The following is a 23467-nucleotide window of genomic DNA, read 5'->3' on the forward strand; positions in this document are numbered from 1 at the left end:
AAGAGAGATAAAAGATCCAGAGATGCAAAGCAAATGCTTCTAATATGTTATATAGGAAGGTATGCTTGCAGCTGAGTTATTCTTGCAATTATTCCTATTGAACCAGATTTTCTTCCTCCTGTACTCCAGATATGTCCCCGGAGCAGCAGAGGGCCACCGTGCACGAGCGTCTGTCGGCGGCTGCCGACGAGATCTTTAGGATCCTGGAGAACATGTTGGGCGAGTACGACGCAGAAGTCTCCGGTTCCCACGAGGAGATCGAAGGTCAACACCAGCCGACGAGCACAGCGTTGAAAACAAAGACGGCCGTACACAGAACGGGTACATTACACGTTTAATAACGGTCATATTGCAGAAATTAGTCATAGAGTTGTCGTTGACTTTGTTTCCTGTCAATAACATTTAACTTGTCGTCTTTTTTTTTTTTATTGTAGATTAAGGGAAATTTATGAAAGTAGTTATGGATGCATTGCACTGAGGCAATTATTTAGCTGCTTGTATCTAAAGTATGAATCTTTGATGATTCCCATTATTCATTTCTACATTTGTAGGCAAAATCAGACAAATAAAGTATTTTTTGTTTCGAGAAAATATTGTTTCCCATCCCTGGTGTTGGTGTTTATTCTATTTTTCAGTGTTTCCGCACTAAATTTCCTCTTTGATCTTCTCTTCAGGCGGACCTCCGCTCTCTATGTCGATCTGTGAAGGCGCTGCTTCCCCTGTGCAGAGCGGGAGCTCCAGTCGGGTGCAGAGAGCATCGGCTGTACCTCGGATTAAAGACGCGTCCAGGGAGGCCGACTGTGAGCCGGGCGACCACGAGGTCCTCTCATCAAACGATTCGGAAGCTGCGAGTGAAGATGACGACGGTGAGACGACCGAGAAACATCTCAAATCCAACAAAAGAAGAACTTTTCAGAGACAAAGTCACGGCGAGGATTATTGCGAAATGTGCGGAAGGTCTTTCCTCGAAGGTGCTGCTGGGAAGAAACTCAAAAAACGGGAAAGTAAAATTCCCGCGACAACCACTAAGAGCCAAACTACGGGCCGGAGTTGTTGTCGCGTGTGCGGAAAGTTCTTCCGCTACAAACGCTCGTTTCTGAAACACGTGCTCGCGCACGAACGCAGCTCGGATCTGTGTGGCGCCTACGGGAAACGCCTGGACTCCGACGAGAGCCTGAAGGCGCACCTGCAGACCCACAGCGAGGAGAACAGCTGCAGGGATCAGACGGGGGACTCCGAGGCGGAGAGCTCCGACGCCGAGAGTCCGGTGGGGGACAGCGACGAGGACGAGGAGTGGAGGGACAGCGAAGGAAGCGACAGCGGCGCTGAGACCAAAGACTGTTTACCAAAGTCGAAAACGAAAGCATCAAACAAACCCAAAGGAGCTAAAAGTAAGGATTGCAAGGATTTGACGCCTCTGAAACACCGCTGCAAAGTCTGCGGCAAGTCCTTCTGCTACAGAGCCTCCTTCCTGAAGCACGTGCAGGAGGACGAGGGCGACGCGGAGCTCTGCGGCGTCTGCGGGAAGCGCTTCGAGTCCTCGGACGGCTTGCGGCTCCACCTGCAGACGTACGTCCGCACCAACGACTGCGAGATCTGCGGCAAGCGCTTCGACAGCAGCAAGCAGCTGGAGATGCACGCGAGGACGCACACGGGCGAGAAGCCGTACGTCTGCAGCGTCTGCGGCAAAGCCTTCGCCCAGAACGGGAACCTGGTGGGCCACATGCGGGCGCACACGGGCGAGCGGCCGTACTCCTGCAGCGTGTGCGGCCAGAGCTTCGGCTTCAAGGAGTACATGACGGCCCACATGCGGATCCACACGGGCGAGAAGCCGTTCCTCTGCAGCGTCTGCGGGAAGGGCTTCCGGCAGCGCAGCACCCTGAAGACGCACGCGATGATCCACTCGGGCGAGTCGGCGCACCGCTGCGGCGTCTGCGACAAGAGGTTCTACAAGAGCGGCGCGCTGAAGATCCACATGCGCTCGCACACGGGGGAGAAACCCTACCTGTGCAACGTGTGCGGGAAGAGCTTCACGGCCAGCGGCTCACTCACCAAACACATGGGCGTCCACGAGGGCGAGCGGGCGCCCGGCGGGGAGGAGGAGCCGCGCTCAAGAGGGCGGAGCCACGCGGCTTTGACTGTAATGACTTAATAGAACGATCAGCTGATAAACCTTTTTTTTGGGTTGCTTCATTTATTTATTTTTGCCGATTGTTTCACATCTCAGTGGAGGATCGGTTGTGTTTTGTTGGTGAACAGACATGAAAAAAGATGACAATTTGGCATTTTTTGCTATTTTCTGACATTTGTTGTTTTGTATATTTATTGCGGTTATTCTGTCGATCCGTTGTTATTCTTGATTTATTTAATTTACTATGTTTTGTAGCCTCTATATTTAATGTTCTACGTGATATCTTGTCCAGGACACTCCTGTAAAACAGATTTATAACCTCAGTCAGTCTTTAAGACAGGATATATATCTGAAATTTGATGCAAATGTTTAACATTGAAAGGAAGGAAAATTATTGCTGAAGACCGCTGGTTTAGCAGAGCGACTAGCAAGCTAGCAACTCTCCTGAAACCACGGACATGCTCCCAAGCAATTCAACCACGTCCGCCACAGCGCGACACCCAGCCAGCTCCACGAGCCCAAAGGGGGACGTCGCTGCAGTCTACCAGGGAAGACTCGGCACCAAGACAGAGCCACGCACAGAGACACCTGCAGAGTCCCAGGTGACCCGTCACAGCATAAACAGAACAACGTCCTTCAAGGCCGCATTTATTTTTTTAAAGGAAAAAACACACGGCACTTGATAGCGCACACTTCACACTAACAGAGTTCGTTGATCTCTTCGCGGGGCCACTCTTCTTCTGCGACATCCCGTCTTCAAGCCATGGTTGCGGGACCTTCCTCCGGCACATGAGGTCCTTGATTCGTAATTCCGGATTTGTGGAATTCGTCTATCAGAGTCTGATTGAAAAAAAAAAAAAACGCTTTAAGAGTCTCCCACAGAAGAGAAGGGGATACGCCATCTTTTTGGTTGTTCATAATAAACTCATCAATGACTCTGTTTATCAACTCACAAAATGCCTTATCCCCAAGCAGAAGAGAGTTAAACCTCCATACAGGACGGGGTTTCTGTAAGAGATTAAATGATAGATCTAGAATTACTGGCGCATGGTCAGATTCTACTATTGCAGAGTATTCTGTATTAGCCACTGCTGGAAGGAGGGTTTTTAATCAATAAAAAAAAGTATATATTCGAGAGTAGGATAGATGGGTATGAGAGTTAAAAGAAAAAGGCTTATCGGTGGGGTTCTGAAACCTCCATGGATCCACACATCCAACCTGATCCATAAAAGCCAACAAGGGTTTTTGCCATTTTTGAAGGTTGTTTTAAAGTAGGAGCCATTTGGATCTGAGATGATGTCTGCAGTGAATTGAACTTTTTTATGAAGAAGGATAGCCACGCCCCTTGATTGACTATTAAAGTTAGAGTGGAAGATTTGACCAAGCCAGGGTTTTCGTAATCTCACTTGGTTTGCTGTTGATAAATGCGTCTCTTGTAGGTGAGCAAAGACAACTAGTGTGTTTTCTTGACGGCTCCACTTAATGATAATAATGATAATACAGAAAATCCACATTGCATGATAATGAAAACAAAAACTCACAGACGTTCAGTTTAAACACAGTTTATTTTTCTGTTTAAATAATTGCTTGGATCATCCAGTGTAGGCTATGTTGGTTTGTCATACATGTTGGTACCAGATTCATCAACGATGGATGCTTGGGGCGGTTTTGTATGAAAAAAGACAAACGGAAGGAAAAAAAGAAAATACACAGATCATCTGATTTTTTTAACAATGTGTATTCAATACTGTGATTTAACAGTTAATAAAAAGAACAATATTTGAATAATGGGGCTAAAAAAGAGATTCCCTGTTCTCATGTAATTAGAACCTGTTAATAAAGATAAAAGTCATCAAACCGTCAAAATAAAAGTCCCCTTATTATTGTTGTTAAGAATCACAGCAGATCTTAAAGCTTAAACTTCTACTTTGCATTAAGGGCGGACAGATAGACGTTTGTATTTGATGACGCGCACACACACACGCACACACACACAAACACACACAGGGCTGCTAGCAGTTAGGAGACAACACATTGTGCCTGTCTGCATTTGGGGAAACCGTCCGTAACTTCCTGAATGAAGCGCGCGTGTTTTCATTTTCCGTAAAAAGACGAACTTAAAAACAGATATAAATGACGGAGGATTGAGTTATGATGAAGTGCTCACAAGGACAGAAGTACCATCTCTAATTGTAATGCAGTGCTTTTTGAATTAGGAGGGAAAATAAAAAAAGGGGGAAGCGTTAAAAATAAAGTGACGTCACATGCAGCAAAATATTATCTCTCTGACGACTTTAAAGAAATGTCCTCTGTTTAAAATCAAGCAGTTATTATTGTGTTCTTCTTCCATTCGTTTCTCATTCGCATACAGCTTTTTTTTGTTTTGTTCTCGGATACAAAAGACTCTGCGAAGCTTCGACTCAAATCAGTGCATAAACAATCTGTGAAGCTACTGATTTGTTTTTTTTGTTTTAAAGATTTTATACAGTGTCATTTATATACAACCAAAAGGAAAAAAGAAAATCACCCATGTAATATTATATTTCATTGAAAAAAGAAAAGAAAAAAAGAACCGCATGGCGCACCCCGATACTTTGCGTCCAGGAGAAAGAAACAAACAAAAGAATCGACCATGTGAGGCGAGTGTCTGGGAGAGAGTGAATCGCACGTCTTTCCTCGTCTGTCGGCGTTCGGTTTTCCTCGTTCGCCTTTTTTATTTTTAAAAACTCGTGGAAGATCAGAGAGCTCCGGCTCACGTCCGCCTCACGCGTCCCTTTCGTCGGCCGTCGCTCTCCAACGGCGAGTGAGTTTTGGTGACATGCTCATGCGAAATCAAAGGAAAGTCGTCTTGCTGAAAACCATGCGTTTGTAAGTGAAAGCTCCAGACGAGATTCTTTTGTTTTGGGGGTGGGGGGCGATTGATGAAGGCTTCCAGTCTTGGTTTTTGCTCCTCAGGGTGCGTTTGTGTGTTGGCGGACGTCAGTGGACCTGCAGGGGTCAAAGGTCACAGACTTGGATTACAATCTGAGGGATTGATGCTGCAGATCTTCAATGGCAAAGAGCTGAAGATCTGAATTAGAGCCGTGAAAAGGAAATTCTGCATCGATCATTTCATTGACTTTGCAAGCAAAACTTCCAGCTTCTCAAAAGAGACTTAAATGCTCTTATCTGTTTTATATAATTGTAAATTTACTATTTTCTGACATTTTAGGATGGAAATTGACAAACTAATCAATAATGAAACAAAGAGAGTAGTTAATATGCTTATTCAAACTAAATAAACACATTATAAAATGTATATTAGTGAGCTAAAGATATTTTTACAAACAGGCTAGCCGTTTCCCTCCGCTCCCAGTCTTTATGCTAAGCTAAGCTATCCCCTCGTGGCTCTGGCTTCATACACAGACTTGATCTTCTCATCCAACTCTGAGCAAGAATGCAAATAAACACATTTCACATTTCTCAAAAGAATGTAATGGAGCAAAAAATGGGACCTGTTGATATATAAATATATATTTTACCATTTATTATTTATATAACTTGTTTTGATGTTTTACTATGTTGTGTGCCCTTTACCCTGTTTGCTGCTGTAATCCTGCACATTCCCCCACTGTGGGACTAATACAGGAATATCTAATGCATTCATTGACGTGAGTGGATGATAGTCGTACCGGGTTGAGTCGAGAGCTCCGCTGTTATGACTGACTCTTCTTCCCTTGCTTCTTGTTGCCGTTGCTTCCCGGCTTGGCAGAGCGAGAGCGAAGGACAGCGGAGAGGTTTGAAAAAGACAAAAGAGAAAATAAAAAGTTAGCTTTTGGGCTCAGGATGAAGATGACCTGCGAGTGTTAATGAAGCTCGACTGCTGTGGAGGTCACAGGTCGCATGCTGCAGGAGAGAAGAGGGTTAGAATTACTACTTTCTATATTAGTTGAAACATTATATTAGTAGTTCTCAAGTCCACACAAAGTACTACTGATGCAGAGGAAACACACACACACACACACACACACACACGCACTGCACGACATGTACGGGCTCAACTAGCTGCTATCCATTATTTCCCACAGAAGCGTCACGGCTCAGATTGATGCCGAGATCCGACTCATTTGCTCTCTTCTCGATTAATATCGTTAATTAATAATCTGTTTTTCTTTCAAATGTAACGCAAAATTTAACAGAATTTCAAGAAAATTGTGCATTTTCAGCGCGTAAAAACAAGTGGATGCTCAGCACTCGATGCAGAAACCCTCGACCACTGTCAATACTATACTGTTACTACTACACTGTTACTACTACACTGTCACTACTACACTGTCACTACTACACTATTACTACTATACTGTTACCTGTTACTACTATACTGTTACTACTACACTATTACTACTATACTGTTACTACTATACTGTTACCTGTTTCTACTACACTGTTTCTACTACACTGTTACTACTACACTGTTACTACTACACTGTCACTACTACACTATTACTACTATACTGTTACTACTATACTGTTACTACTATACTGTTACCTGTTTCTACTACACTATTACTACTACACTGTCACTACTACACTATTACTACTATACTGTTACTACTATACTGTTACTACTATACTGTTACCTGTTTCTACTACACTATTACTACTACACTGTCACTACTACACTATTACTACTATACTGTTACTACTATACTGCTACCTGTTACTACTACACTATTACTACTATACTGTTACTACTATACTGTTACCTGTTTCTACTACACTGTTTCTACTACACTGTTACTACTACACTGTCACTACTACACTGTCACTACTACACTATTACTACTATACTGTTACTACTATACTGTTACTACTATACTGTTACCTGTTTCTACTACACTATTACTACTACACTGTCACTACTACACTATTACTACTACACTGTTACTACTATACTGCTACCTGTTACTACTATACTGTTACTACTACACTGTTACTACTACACTGTTACTACTATACTGCTACCTGTTACTACTATACTGTTACTACTACACTGTCACTACTACACTATCACTACTACACTATCACTACTATACTGTTACCTGTTACTACTATACTGTTACTACTACACTGTTACTACTACACTATCACTACTACACTATTACTTCTATACTGTTACCTGTTACTACTATACTGTTACTACTACACTGTTACTACTACACTATCACTACTACACTATTACTTCTATACTGTTACCTGTTACTACTACACTGTTACTACTACACTGTTACTACTATACTGTTACTACTATACTGTTACTACTATACTGTTACTACGACACTATTACTACTATACTGTTACTACTATACTGTTACTACGACACTATTACTACTATACTGTTACTACTATACTGTTACTACTACACTGTTACTACTACACTGTTACTACTACACTGTTACTACTATACTGTTACTACGACACTATTACTACTATACTGTTACTACTATACTGTTACTACTACACTGTTACTACTATACTGTTACTACTATACTGTTACCTGTTACTACTACACTGTTTCTACTACACTATTACTACTACACTGTCACTACTACACTATTACTACTACACTGCTACCTGTTACTACTATACTGTTACTACTACACTGTCACTACTACACTATCACTACTACACTATTACTACTATACTGTTACCTGTTACTACTATACTGTTACTACTACACTGTTACTACTATACTGTTACCTGTTTCTACTATACTGTTACTACTACACTGTCACTACTACACTGTCACTACTACACTGTCACTACTACACTGTTACTACTATACTGCTACCTGTTACTACTATACTGTTACTACTACACTGTCACTACTACACTATCACTACTACACTATTACTTCTATACTGTTACCTGTTACTACTATACTGTTACTACTACACTGTTACTACTATACTGTTACTACTATACTGTTACTACTACACTGTTACTACTATACTGTTACCTGTTTCTACTATACTGTTATTACTACACTGTTACTACTACACTGTCACTACTACACTATTACTACTACACTGTTACTACTATACTGCTACCTGTTACTACTACACTGTCACTACTACACTATTACTTCTATACTGTTACCTGTTACTACTATACTGTTACTACTACACTGTTACTACTATACTGTTACTACTATACTGTTACCTGTTACTACTACACTGTCACTACTACACTATCACTACTATACTATTACTACTATACTATCACTACTATACTGTTACTACTACACTGTTACTACTACACTATCACTACTATACTGTTACTACTATACTGTCACTACTACACTGTCACTACTACACTGTTACTACTATACTGCTACCTGTTACTACTATACTGTTACTACTACACTGTCACTACTACACTATCACTACTATACTGTTACCTGTTACTACTATACTGTTACTACTATACTGTTACTACTATACTGTTACTACTACACTGTTGCTACTACACTGTTACTACTACACTATTACTACTACACTGTTGCTACTACACTGTTGCTACTACACTGTTGCTACTACACTGTTCACGTCATTCCGGTTCAGTAGCAGCTTCATGCAGGTGTGTGAGTCGGCCGGTGCAGCTTAGGCGGCCGAGTTTGGCGGTTGCTTTTTTTTTTAACGCCAACCTCAGTTTTTTCTCCGGACTTCTCCGCCTTGTTGCCCTGTCGGGAGCGCTTGCCCCTCTTTTTGCCCTTCCCCCCCGTGGCTCCTGCTGAAGAAGCACCACCAAAACCAGCACCAGCAGCACCACCAGCACCAGTAGCACCAGTAGCATCAGCAGCACCAGCAGCACCAGTAGCACCAGCAGCAGCTCCTTCTGTAACAGTTTCGCCTTCACTTTCCCTCCTTTCCTCCGTGTTGAAAACACGGCGCACCACCTTTCTGATCACCTGTGGGGGGGCAAAACATGTCAGGCGGAGGAAGAGGAGGATGAGGAGGATGATGAGGTGTGTGTGTGATGTGTAGAAATGTGTGTTCATGCATCCGTGTGTCTGACTGTCGGCGTCACAGAGACGCTGGTTCCTATTAAACTATATAAAAAAGCTTCATTTTTCCATTTGGAATATGTGTGTGTGTGTGTGTGTGTGTGTGTGTGTGTGTGTGTGTGTGTGTGTGTGTGTGTGTGTGTGTGTGTGTGTGTGTGTGTGCTGTGAGATGCGATGATGGAGGGCGGTGAGGATGGTTACTTTTCTGGTGACCAGATTCCCGTCTTCATCTGTGAACTGCTCCTCCGTCACAGACTCTCCAGGAATGTTTTTGGCCTCCTCTCCCTGGGGTGAAGGGATGGAGGGTTAAAGGTCGAGGGAGGAGTGAGAGATGGAGGGGGGTATCTGTAAGACTGTTATTCATCTGGTTATTTAAAATAAAACATAGACAGACGTCTGCCACATCCGATGGGTTTCCTGCCGTTAAAATTAAAGTGCAGTTTCATTAATATGAATTCTCAGAAAGATACAAAAATGAAATCCTTGACCGTCTGCAATGAGTCTTCAAACCTCTGATGACGGGAACATGTTTCACTCACTGATTTAGTTTTTTTCAATGTGGAAACCCAACTGATGTCTCAACTCGTTCATGAAGCCTTGAAGCACGACTTCAAACAGAAACCTGCCGTTCACATCTATCTGATGCTCGATACAGTTTGAATTCTGCAGCTTTTCTGTGGAAATCCAGCCTCAGAATCATGAACACAAACAGTTCAGCTCTGTATGAACGAGACAAACTCCAACCAGGAAGCAAACAGCACAGCTGGTGTCACACCGACAAGCAGTGAGTATAGCACTTCATGCTATAGCAAGGCCACACACACACACACACACACACACACACACACACACACACACACACACACACACACACACACACACACAAACAATGCAGCTATAGTCAAAATTCCATCCAAAGAAAACACTAATTATTGTGTGTTTCCATCCACTTCTGTTATGTGACTATTAGGTGTTGAAGATGAAGATAAGATAAGCAACTAAAATACCTGATGGAAATGTGAAATTATGTGTTTTTCATATATATATATATATATATATATATATATATATATATATATATATATATATATATATATATATATATATATATAAACATTTTTGGGGAATATAAAAAATAAATACAAAAATTTGTTGTACATTTTAAGAATATTTAGAAATTTACTTTCTTAAATTGTATGGGAAAATGTTTTGTATATATATATTTGTGGGGATATGTTTTGTACATTTTTTTGTAAACAGTATTTTTTTTTAATGTTTTGGTAATTTTCCATTTTGGTTAAATGTTTCACACAATATTTTCTAAATTGGTTTGGGGACAATTTTTCCAACTTTAAAATTTTTGTTCAGCTTTTTGGGGGAATATTTCACTAATATTTTGCATTTCTCAGACTGGTGTTACAGTCTTCCTTCTCCAGTAAAACAGTTATGATTGATTCAGGTCTGAATAGTCTGCTTCCATCTCAAGCCTAAATGCGTTTTATGGTGATATTTCTTTACCTTTAACATTTTAATTATCAGACTTTCCACTTTTTAATGTGCAAATTGAAAATAAACAGTTGGATGGAAACCTCTCTATGATACATAATCTTTCTTCGAAACATAAAGCTGCACACAAACACAAACATACGTCCAATCTATAAAACACACAAAGGCTGAAAAAAGGCACACCAGCACAGCTTAACTTTACAATCTTTTTTTGTCTATAAATCTGTGTCTTTGTCACACACTTGCACAGAGTCTGAAAGCTTTCTGCAGGTTCACTCTTTCCGGCAGCCGGCCACACAGCCGGCCGTACACACCTTGAGAATGACCCGTCTGCGGTACACCCTGGTGGTGACTGTGGTCTCCTCGTCGGAGTCGGACTCGTCGGCTCTAACGCTCTCCTGACGAAGGCAGCCAGCGGCATCGTTACATGAATGAGCACGTGAACCTTCCATGTATGACTTTACGGACCCACTACCACTGAAGTTAAGGCTTTACACACTGTATAAAACAGGCCTTCCATTATAACAAAAGGCCACAAACATCATTTGTTTGAGCATGAATTTCAACAAAATATAAACAAGTGAATAAATTAAATCTTTGCCTTAAAGAGCGACTCTCACCTGGACTTTGTGCTGGGACCGTTCTCCCGCCTCCTGGCGGCCTTTGCTTGGTCCCGCTGTGCTGCTGTCCTCCAGAGATCCCGTCCTCTTGGCCTCCTTTTCCTTTTCTTCAGTCGCTGCGTGGACGTGACCTCCGTTGTGTCTGTCGGTCTGAGGCGGGCCGGGCTGCTCCAACGAATCAGCCAGACTGTCGGGGCTGCGGGGAGCGAGGAAACGACCAGATGGAGAACGCCTTGAGGTGTGTAAATACACGTAAACATGAGTACAAATATATATATCTGTATCCTACCTGCCCTCCGCGGTGCCGGGGCTGTGGCCGGCGGCGGCCGACTCTACGATGGCGCCGGACGTCTCGCATCTCCAGCCTGGAACTGAACACACGTCTTTTTCTGCTTGATGCAGTTGTTCGAGGATCTCATTCATCCTCTCCTCTGTCATCTCCTCGTCCTCCAAGCCTCCCTCCTGCTTGATATCATCCAGCAGGCTCTGCAGCCTCTCCGGCGTCATCTCCTCCTCCTCTTCTTCTTCTTCCCGCGTTCCATTTCCACGGCCGCTGTCTGAGGCAGCATCTTCGCCCTGACGCTCCAAAACCACGACTCGCCCTGCCTTCGTTTCCTTCTCTAAGGCCTCAGCGTGCCCGTCTGTTCCCTTTCCTAACTGCTCTACCGCCCGTCTGTCATTACCCGGCCTCTCGTAATAAACCAGCTCTCTTTCTCCGGCGGTCAGGGTTGTATCCTCGGCCCCGACGATGGGGGGCTGCGGGGCGCTGGAGGCGGGGCCAGCTGCCACTGTGGGCGGGTCGCTGCTGGAGGTGCTGGTTGTCTGAGTGAGGGAGAGGTCGCTAGGTCTAGTGAGCATGATCTTGCTAGGGGAGTCTGCGCTAGCGTCGCCCTCGCTAAAGAAGTCGTCTGAGCGAAGCGGGGTGGGGGGCTGGTAGTTGAGCTCTGTGGGGGTCTGCAGCTCCAGATCTATATTGTCGTATCCTGGGTGGATGGCAGGAGTAAAGGATTAGAGGGCGAGGGGAATCGAAAGGGGGAGGGAGAGACAAAAACAGGGGAGAAAAGGAGGAAGGGCGGGAAGGGAGGGTTGAGTGGTGGAGGTGATGAAATGAGAGACACTTGTAACATCTAGCTTTTGTTCAACAGTCAGACAGGTGTAACCCCAGCACACTTTAAAGCTGTGGTTTGGTTTTGGGGCAGCAGAACAGGCTGTGAACACAACATCACCATATTATCACCCGATGAAGCCGATATGGTGACATCACACATCAAGCAGAGAGAGAAACGTTATCAATCGTTTGCAGTCGTGTTTGTGTCCAACAGATGAAGGGAAGTCCAATATTCACTCTTCTTTAACGTGTTTGGTCTCTAACAACTCGACATATCGGCTAGCTGCTAGCTTAGTCTGACAGGCATTTGGTAAGTTTTTTTTTAGAGCTGTTTTGGTCTCCACCAACTCCTGAGAAGATGTGTTGTACATTAACCATGATGTTTAACTTTTTACCTGCTATTTACTGACTTTATCTGTCTGCAGTCTGGCGCTGGGTAAAGTGCAGCAGTGTTAAGAGTTAAGTCAGCGACCAGAAAACTAAAACAAAGAGCTAAAAGCGGCTAAAAAGCTGTAAAGGGGAACTGTAGTGTAGAGTGGTTACTCTCTATGGACAGACAGTCACAGTCTGCAGCCACCCGGTCAACAAATTGGAGCATTTAGCAGCTAAAAAATAGTTGGTGGAGACCAAAAACGGAGGCAAAAGACAAAGGCAAAGTGACCCGAAACACTTATTTGCCGGATGTGTAAATAAGCAACATCTTGATAACACATTTGCCGTGTCAGCTTTGTTGTGTTTTTTTTTCCGAAGGTGTTGTGCTGCCCCCAAAGTGTCCCACAATAAAGAATGAATGCCGCTTTAAGGATTCTCCTCCTTCAGCGGACGCGTGGGGCCTCCTGTGTGACTGCTGGACCAGCGATACAGAGGAGACACATGACCACGTCACAGGACGGAAACAGAGAAACCAAAGTGCCAAAGACGGAATATAAAAAGGATAGAAAACGGCACATGTACTGTATTTGTATAAATGTTACATGAACATTCAGTCACACTAATGTCACAAAGTTCCTTGGGAATTAAGTTTTTGTAAAAGCGCTTCAGACTCCGCCTCAGGCGATTGAAATGCAACAGGAGTCAAATGAGTGAGGACGGTCTTCATTACAGCGCTTTGAAAACAAGCCTGACTTCAGCTTGTTGTCTCAATGATGATGTAAGAGCTCAATGTTAGTATGAATTCAGTTAAGTTAGTTGTGTTGATTTCAACAAAAGGCAGAGAAGAGAAGAGCAAGAAGCAGGCGTCTAAATGTAGACTTCAGGAACAGAACGATCTCGTCTGAAGTACAGAGGGACACCAGGAGGGAGGGGGGAGGGAGGAGGGGAACAATGAGGTGGGGGAGAAGGAAAGGGAGAGGATGAAGGGGAAGAAAGGGGGAGATGTGAAGGAGATAATGGAGGAGGAGAGGAGGCACATGTTGAAAAGGGAGAGGGTGGAGGAGAGGGAAAAGGAGGGGAGAGGGGGATGTAAACTGGAGAAGGTGGTAGGGGAGGAGGAGATGGGAAGGTGGGAGAGGAAGGAGCAGAGGTGGAGAGGGAGATGAGATGAGATGGGGGAGAGGGAAGAGGGGATGACGATTTAACAGGCGGAGAAGGGTGAAGAGCGAGAGGAGAAATGGAAGGAGCTGGAGGAGACAAGGGCAGACAGAGGGCAGAGGGAGGAAAGTAATGAGGGATAAACGGAGGAGGAGAGAAGAACGAGGAGCAGCGAGAAGGGCTTTGGTGGGAGGAGGAGGAGGGGAGAGATGGAGAGCTAGACAGAGTGAAGGGGTGAGGGAGGACAGGAGCGACAGGGAGGACGTGAACGGGAGGTGTGGGAGGGAGAGATGGGAAGTGAAAGACAGAGGAGGAAGAAGGGACAGCAGGAGGAGAGGGGAAGGGGAAGGAGGTTACATGGCTTGGATGAAAGGGAGGAGACGAAGAGGAGGTGAAGGTAGACGAGGGAGGAGGAGACGAAGAGGCAAAGATAGATGGAGGAGGAGACGAAGAGGAGAAGATAGATGGAGGAGGAGACGAAGAGGAGACAAAGACAGAGGAGGAAGAAGGGACAGCAGGAGGGGAGGGGAAGGAGAAAGAGGTTACATGGCTTGGATGAAAGGGAGGAGACAAAGAGGAGACAAGGGTAAATGAGGGAGGAGGAGACGAAGAGGAGACAAAGACAGAGGAGGAAGAAGGGACAGCAGGAGGGGAGGGGAAGGAGAAAGAGGTTACATGGCTTGGATGAAAGGAAGGAGACAAAGAGGAGGCAAAGGTAGATGAAGAAGGAGACGAAGAGGAGGCGAAGGTAGATGAGGGAGGAGGAGACGAAGAGGAGGCAAAGGTCGATGAAGGAGGAGGAGCATAGAGAGGAGCGACAGGCTGGGGCGTTTGAGGACACGGGGGTAGCGTAGGAGACCTAAGAAGCGTTGGAGCTGCTACAACTATCACAGTTCACACGAGACAAAAGAAAAATAAACATCACTTGGATGAAAAGACAAACAGCAGATGAAACAGATTGAAGTGAACTTGTGATCGATGAAGACTGAATGTTTTAGAAGCCGCAGAAGCAAAGATGCTGCACACCAGACTCGTAGGATTGCTTATCTCGCGGGTCGATGAGCAAGAAGAGGCAAGAATAGTGAATAGCAGAAGCACCTTTTCCAACAGTGGAGTCCAAAACAAATATATAAATCGTATTCTGGCTTGGTCTTGCATGAGAATAGGTTTTGGGATCAAGGAGATCTAAAGTTTGTCGAGTTAAGAACTAAGAAGAAGCGGGATGGGAACTGGGAATGCTGAAAGGCCGAGTTTGTAGCCAGGATTTAAAAAAATATTCAGTTCACTGCACCAAATTTCCACAGAACTACCACACGCTCTTTTTGTATTCCTGGCTAGCCTCCAAACAGCTGCTGTATCTTAACAATTGTATATATATATATACACATATATACATATACATATATATATATATATGTATATGTATATATACATATACATATATATATACATACACATATATATACATACACATATATATACATATATATATATATATATATATATATACATATATATATATGTATATATATATATATATATATATATATATATATATATATACACACATAATACATTTTGTACTAACAGGAAGTTATATAATGTGTCACAAAATAAGTTTCCAAATGCCAATATCAATTAAACGTTGACCTAATGATTTTTTTAATAATGATTTTGAAGTTTTTCAAGATTATTTTGTTGTGTCATTTAAAAAAAAAAACTCCCAGCTGTAAGGAGCTCATATACATACACAAATTCAGAAATCAATTGAGTCTGTCGACTGATTTAAGTATGTTAAAATTAAAACCTGAATCAGCCCTTTAAATCCAACTATGTATAATATTTGTGTGATTGGAGAACGTAAACTTCTTCTTTCGCCATTAAAACCCCCACGCTACGCTAACGCTAACGCTAAAACGTGTTAGAGGCTTAGAAGAATCTAGCTCCCTACATGACTTGTGGACAGGAGGCTCTGTTGTACTTCCAGCCGTACTTTAGTGGGCCTGAGCTCGATGGCGAGGGTAAAAGCAGAAGCTACGATGGGATCCAGAAGCTGCTGAAGTTAGCGAAAGGTAGTCACTGGTGGAAATTAGCCGGTTAGTGGCGGTTAGCTCATCTGCTGAAGGAGTTAGTCGCCGAGAAGCAGAAGAAGGGGAGAGAGGAGGCGGGAGGCAGTCGGCTGGTCTCAAAGCAGGAGCAGCTACAGTGGAGCGTAGAAGCTGGGAGGCTCGGGGGAGGGGTAGACCCAGGAGATGACAGATACAGTACAGCTAACAGCAGTGACACAGAAGCATTATTATATACACGGCACACTTTGAAAAAAGGTGTTTCATTTTCAACCCATCTGCGAGCGTCTCGTGGGGGATGGAGCGCGTCCAGAACACTCGTGCAGTGCGTGTTGAAAAGGCTCCACCCATTTGAAGAGTGTTCGAAGTGTATTGTTGTAAGCCAACAACATCGGGCAGCAGGCAGCCTCTCACACAAAGCCATAGGTAGCCATGCATTTTGTTGATTTTTTTAGTTTTTTTTTTTTTACAATCTGTTAAATGTTGGTTTCATGTGAAATCATCTTTGCATAAAGATCCGGTGCTTTTAAAGCAAACGCAGCACGGATCATTGTGTTCAGATGACTTTCAGAAACCCATAATCAGAGAGATCGGCAATGAGGTCCATTTCAGAAGTTTGTCTCGAAGAGTGCCGGGCTGACACTGTGGCTAAAGAGAGCTCACATGGTTTGACTGGGGCTCTTTATTCCCTTGTTTCAAAGATGAACAAAGGAACAACTATGGAAACATGTGCAGTTGTACGCTGATGATGGGACCATATACAGGCCTCATGGCAGCGGTTCTATAAAGGCAGTGGCAAAAAAGAGCTTAGAGTTGATGCAGTGGTTTACTGGAGTAAAAGTAACGAAACAATAATAGAAAAATAGTCCATTACAAGTTTAAGTCCTGCGTTGTAATAGAGAAATATAGACAGCAGAGGATGTTAGTTAGTACTCATTATGCAGCAGGGTGGTCCCCGTCATTATTGTATTATTATTACTGATGCATTTACATGTAAGAAAGCTCATTTTAACTACGTTATATACAGTCGTTTCAAGTTAAATATCAATTTGTAAAATGACTGGTAGCTATAGCTGTAAATAAATGTACTGAGGTAAAAAGTACAATATTTTCATTTGAAATGTGAAGTAGTGGAAAGTGAATATACTCAAGTAAAGTACCTCAACATTGTACCTAAGTACTGTGAAAATGTAATTTCTGTGCGGTGCTGGTACCAATTAAAGCTGAAGAGAGAGCTGCCGATGGTCAGGCTGCATTGTGGGTAATGTAGGCGCAAGGTTTTGGCAAGAAAGAGGATGCAGGAAAAAAATGAAATAGATATTCTGCTGCATTGAAAAAAAACCTGACTATCAAGAGTTTGAGAATGTTGTTTGAGTGCAATGCTTTATCGGTGGAGTTAAGCAATGCCAATGAACACACCTGCTGCACACGCTTAATACAAGAACAGTTCCAGCCCGGCCCTTCCTGCCTCACTAAAGAATTCACTCTTGTTGTGAAAAAGGTGTTTTTAATGCATATAACTTCAAGAGAAATAAAATTGCTGTATCTATCAACTATCTGTAACAAAAGCCAAATCCAAGTTCTGAAATGAACCTCATTGGGTCCGTCAGAGTCAGAGAATACATTTAATTTTCATGTTTCATTTAAGAGGAGAAAGAGAAAGTTAGAAAGAGAGAAAGACTTGCCATGCTGCTTAAGCATGCCATTAGTATAAATTGGTTGTTATAATTATGTTTCTCTGCATTATGTAATAGCATAGGACAGAAATTGACAAAAGAAGATTTGGATGGGTTATCAGATAAAATTCTTATAGCATACACATAAACATAACTATTGTGAAACCAAATCGTGAACCTTCTCTTCTGCCTTGACCCATCTGAAGAAAATGTGCTTCATTCATAATCTCATCACCGGGATTATCAACACATTCATCAGACGGGTCAGAGACACCAGGTCCTTAGCGGCTCACATTTGCTTCAGGATCATGCTTACGAAAGCTTACCAAAAAACAAACAGACAAACATACTAAAGTCTCATGCACCCAAAATGGTACAGATTTTATAGAAAACTATGTTAATAATCACCCAAAAATCTACCACTTGCCATTAACGTTCCAATGACTGAGTGCTGCAAATTAAGTGCACTGCCCAGTGTTGGAAAACTAACAAGCTGACTCGGGTGACTGCTCAGAGAGGCGGACTCTAATGCTATTACTACCTGAAGGTCCATTAAGCTCAATGAACCTGTCGGAGCAGTAATTCATTTTGGTTAAACTCTAATGAGCTTCCATCATTTGGTCGAGCCTGATTGGTTCTGGTATTTGTTTACGCAGTCAGGTCTGACTATCTGGCTAAAAGAGAGGAAGTGAAGAGGGGTGAAGGGATAGACTGAGAGATAGACTTAGTTTAGCTAGGGTGGGCTACACTTTACCATCGGACTGATCCGGGAATACTGCGTTATCATCGGCAAAGCAGCGTGTGCCTGAAATGTTACCGTAGTCAAATATGGGCCCTTCCAGCAAAGTCACAATATCCAACCGATTGATCTTAGTCAGCACCGCAGTTAAAGCATCCGCTGGAGGGAAGAGAGAGACAGAGAGAGAGAGAGAGAGAGAGAGAGAGAGAGAGAGAGAGAGACAAATTGCATTTACAGTCGCGTCTTAAACGGCACGCAACCTCGACATCGTCACTTCTATTGATTCATTGTTTTCATAAGCTAGCAGCTGAAATGTGAATTCTCATGGACGTTAATGTCAGCCGGGAGGAGAAGAAAACCTGGAATATGACAGACAACGGCCAGATCCATTTATCTCTGTCTCTCACACACACACACACACACACACACACACACACACACACACACACACACACACACACACACACACACACACACACACACACACACACACACACCCCACGCCCTCGCTGCTTACTTGTGGCGTTTTTACCGTCCCTGTGCACCCATTTCTTTAGGAGCATGAAGCTCTGTGCTGTCAGGGAATTGGGGTTCTCCACTCTGATAAAGTTGATCTCATCCACAGAGAATTCCAGCTCCCTGGCCAGCTCTGAAACGGCAAGAAGGAAGAACCATGAAGACGCAGTCATTTTGTTGCTCAACAGAACAAACCAGAACATTTAAATAAAGGGAGCGAGGGCACAGGAATGCCTCCAGGAAAGCAGAACCTTTCGAAAACAGTTGTCTGATTGACAAGCGGCTGCCTGACTCATTTTATGTGGTGCAAACATGTAAATACAGTAAGTATTTGGAAAAGATATATAGAGAGGGAGGCATTTCAAATTAGATTTCAGGTCTGCTGCAAAGAAAATCTCCATGATTTGAGTCAACACTTTTCACCTACTTCCTCAGTACGACAGTAAATGCCAAAAAAACAGTCTGGAGCTCACGGGGGAGTGAAATGTTGCTCGTACGGATGAGCGTACCGGTCATAAATTTTGAAACCACGAGAACATAATGTTCAGTGTCTCGTTCGCTGCGGCTCTGCAACAGGAACACACAATAAATATGGATTTAATTCCACGCACTCAGTCAGAGCACCGGACAGACAAGCACACGACTATTCAGACGCCTGTACACACACACACACACACACACACACACACACACACACACACACACACACACACACACACACACGGTGACGCCCCCACTCACTCACACACACACATGCAGGCAGGCGTGGGGCAGTGCTGCAGTGCAGGTGGTCAGGCTTGGAATAAACTGCACAGGCCCCGCCCTAATCGCAGCACCAACACAATATGTACACAAAATCTCCTCACACACGTCTAGACACAAACATACATGACACGGAAGACTATAATCAGATTGCTGTGCAAGCTTTTTGCAGTAAGAATGAATAATACAATAATGATTGTATATATTTCCAGGCTACTAACTCCCAGTTTGTTTCATCATGAGGTGTGAGTGTGTTTAAATTCTCAAAATTCACTTTTCAATGCAATCAAAGTTTTGAGAATGCTCCTACTTCTGTGTAGCATCATATGTGCAGTGATGAGCATGTATGTGGTGTAGAAGCCACTGCAGTACGGCTCAGTTGTGAACCACATGTCCACCAGATGGCAACCAACGCTGTGAAATGGTTTGAGAGCTGGTCCCAGTCCAGCTCATCCATTTATTCATATATGTGGGTGTGCAGTTAAATTCACATACTGAATCCTCTTTGTTAACAAGACAGGTTTCCTATCTAATGTTTAGACTCTCGTTTGTTATTGCCCTCTCCGGGGTCCCAATTCCACTGTATTTCTTCCAATTTATGACACATTTTCACACCCTTTTTGTAATCACAAAAGGTTTCTGGCAAAGAAATACTCAAGCATTGGCAAAAAAAATGAATTAATGACTGATTCATATTAGTTAATGCAAGAGATTCATGCAGGTTCACACCTGAAGGACACATTATTCTGTAGTCTTTCCTTAGAATTAGTCAAATCACCTATTGAACACAAAAATGCTATTTTCATTTTATTAAAGTCCCCAGGATTCAAATGAGTTTGTTGTATGCTAAGCCGATTGAGATGAACATTTCTGCTGTTTCTCCACGTCGCACACATTACCACAATAAAGATAGTATTCTTTCATCGCTTTTCATGCTTGTTTTTGCAAAATCTTTCATATATAGTGCGACAAGGTGAACGTGAGTAGACTCACCAGTCCAGCTGAGTCCGAGATGGTCGGCTACTATCGCCATACGGAGGTCTGTCCTCTCACAGGGACTCTGAGGGCCTGTGGCGAGGGAGCAGGGAGGGGCAGGACACACATAGTTAACATGGGACATTATGACAACAATCCCCAAATTAATGAATGTAGGGTTCTGAGTAAAAGACGCACAAAATGGCTCCTAAAAAAAATGTCCGCAGAGGGGATCCACGATAAAAGAAACAGTTTGGGATTGTGAACTGAAAGTTTGTCTGTTACAAATTGTTTAATGTAAGACCAACTAAGTACCTACAAGCCTAATTTAAATTAGTTTGTTGTGTCTTTTTTGTGTGTGGTCATTTTCTGATGTGATCATCATATCAAACCCTGTCGTGTTGTTGACTGAACAAAGACTTAAAGACTAACTTTAGCTCACTGTCCCACGTCTCACCTCTGGAAAATAAAAAAAGAAGAAAAAGAATAAAATGTTTTCTGGCCAGACTTTCCTCAATGATTCAGTTTGGATGATTGACGCTTTGCGAAAAATAAATAGTTTGATATTTTTGGGAAATGTGCTACTCTTTCTTGCAGGAAACTTCAAACGGTTTACTAGTGTTGCATAGTTTATTTTGATTAAAAATGTATTTTCTATGGCACATGCTGATTTATGCGCTAGAAACACGGATTGTCTTGCAGTGGTTGAAGACTGAGCTTTTATCGTTTGTTATATATTATATTATTATTCATATTTATGTATTTGGCCCACTATCGAAAAAGTCTGGTATGCAGCTCTATTCAATATATTTTTATATAAACTTAATTATTAAGCTTTAGGGAAAGTACTTTGAAGGCATTCATACTCTGCCCGACAAAGTAGTACTAGCTGAACATAAAGAAAACACAAAATATCACTATAATTAGATTATAGAATAAACTACTTTTAGACTACAATATCAAAGATACATAAAAAATCAAACGCATGAGGATCTGTGAGGCCAGAAAAGGAAAAAAACAAACGAAAATCACATATTCACACTAACATGTCTAGCAGTATTAGTATTAGTAGTAAAGGTTCAGAGAGTTAAAGAGTTTTGCATCACATCACTAACAACAAACAACTACCATCAGGCAACATTCCCTCCCACTGATAAAGCAATTCATGGCTTCAACTTGAAATCAAAAGTATTCCCGCTGCAGCAAGTTTTCCAACGACTAACTACCCTCACACTCACGCTCCCGTGCAGCTGACGTTTGTTCTGATTGTACAAGTTCAGCCGATGAATTGTTTTCGCAGTGTTTTCAGAGAGCGAAAAAGTACCACCAAATGATTATCTACAAACCAGGCAAGCAGACCAAAAAACAAACACAAGGTCATAATTCCCCCCTAAACACTCTTTCACGTCTTGGGTCTGAATCTGGTGGAAGGTGGAAGGTGAGCGGTGTGGTGTCTCGTGGTGGGGGTGCGACGCTACCTCGAGCTGTGGTGTGAAATGAGAGCGTGAGAGTGTGTGTGGAGGCCTGTGTGCTCACTTGCAATCCAATACTGATGACTAAATAATGTATGCTGATATTGGAGTTGCAGTGCACCGCAGACATAACTATGTTATACAACTTCCACTAGCCGTGAGGTAATTAATCCACTGTCATAGGACCTTACAGACATCGCTTTGCCTAACCGATTTTAACATCAATCAGCATGAAAACAGGAAGCTAGCAACCAATTTTGAATATTGCTGACACTGTCATCGATTCTCCTAGTCTTAGACCTTTTACCTCATTGTCTAAATCAGACGAGACAGGACACAGATAACAAGAATGACGGGAAGAAGAAGTGACACCTACACTCACAACGTCACATCACAAGGCACCCACAACAGCTACATGCATCTCAGAGAGAAAGATAAAGTATAACAAGTGTTTAGAAAGAGTTTACAAACTAGTCTGGTTCTCCGTGACAGGAACCGTGATTGGTTGAGCAACCTGACTCCCTTCCTCCTTCTGCTCTTGCTCCTTGCCTCCAAGTGTCCGCCTACTCTTCCTCCTGCTCCTCATCCTCTCACTGCTGGCCTGCTCAACCTGAGCTCTCACATCTCTAGCAGATGGTGTTGATGTGGTGGTGCTGGTGGAGGTGGAGGTAGAGGTGCGTGAAGGGCAGGAACTTCTAGAAGCTCTAGATGGTTCTGACAAGGAAGTGTTGAGGCTGCAGCTCTCTTCGTCCTCAGTGGGCAGTGCTTTCCCCTCTAACTTTCTTTCAGCCTCCTTGGGAACGGTTTGGTCCAAACGTTTGGCCGCCTGGCTATCGACAGACCTTGTTTTACCATTTTTGAAGACCCCTGCTATGTTTTTTCTCCCCGTCACATTCGTGCTACCTCTATGTGCGGTTTTCACTATGCCGTAGCGGTGTTCAGTACCGGATCTGCCTTTAGTTAGACGTTTATCAACCCCGCTGGTTTTAATACGTCTACCGATAACCAAAGACTTAGTTGGAACCTGCTTCTGTACTGGGGAACAAGAGGAGGATTTCATGGCTTTCATTACTGGGATTCTAGATTTAGGAAATAAATTCTCAAAAGGGTCTAATCGTTGCCTGACATTGTGCGTTGCATGTTTTTTTGCTATGAATTTAAGAACATTGTCTTTCACTATTTGTTTGCTTCGACTGCATAGTTCGTGGCTCTGCGCCCTAACTGGTAACCTGGACTTGCATAACTTGCCTTTGACCTCTTTGGCTCCTGTGTTTGTTATTGCTACATTAGTATAAGCCCCGCCTTCCCTGCGTTTCTCCTC

The 23467-nt window shown here is 43.1% G+C and overlaps 1 protein-coding gene across 1 annotated transcript in view; it reads right to left on the reverse strand.

The window, feature by feature from the left end:
- Nucleotides 1–3120: 3120 nt before the first annotated feature.
- LOC306753494 (uncharacterized protein) overlaps nucleotides 3121–23467 on the reverse strand; it is a gene marked incomplete at its 5' end in the record, with an annotated part of 106909 nt that continues 86562 nt past the window's right edge. The window contains 11 exon segments of the mRNA XM_079237369.1: nucleotides 3121–5119; nucleotides 5803–5874; nucleotides 8817–9089; nucleotides 9091–9186; nucleotides 9378–9461; nucleotides 10997–11080; nucleotides 11303–11498; nucleotides 11592–12285; nucleotides 18437–18580; nucleotides 18939–19070; nucleotides 20693–20767. Of these exon segments, the coding sequence (XP_079093495.1) occupies nucleotides 5827–5874; nucleotides 8817–9089; nucleotides 9091–9186; nucleotides 9378–9461; nucleotides 10997–11080; nucleotides 11303–11498; nucleotides 11592–12285; nucleotides 18437–18580; nucleotides 18939–19070; nucleotides 20693–20767 (1826 nt within the window). The 3' untranslated portion in view covers nucleotides 3121–5119; nucleotides 5803–5826.

The sequence above is a fragment of the Taurulus bubalis genome (genome assembly GCF_910589615.1).
Source record: "Taurulus bubalis genome assembly, chromosome: 2".
NCBI classification, from domain to species: domain Eukaryota; kingdom Metazoa; phylum Chordata; class Actinopteri; order Perciformes; family Cottidae; genus Taurulus; species Taurulus bubalis.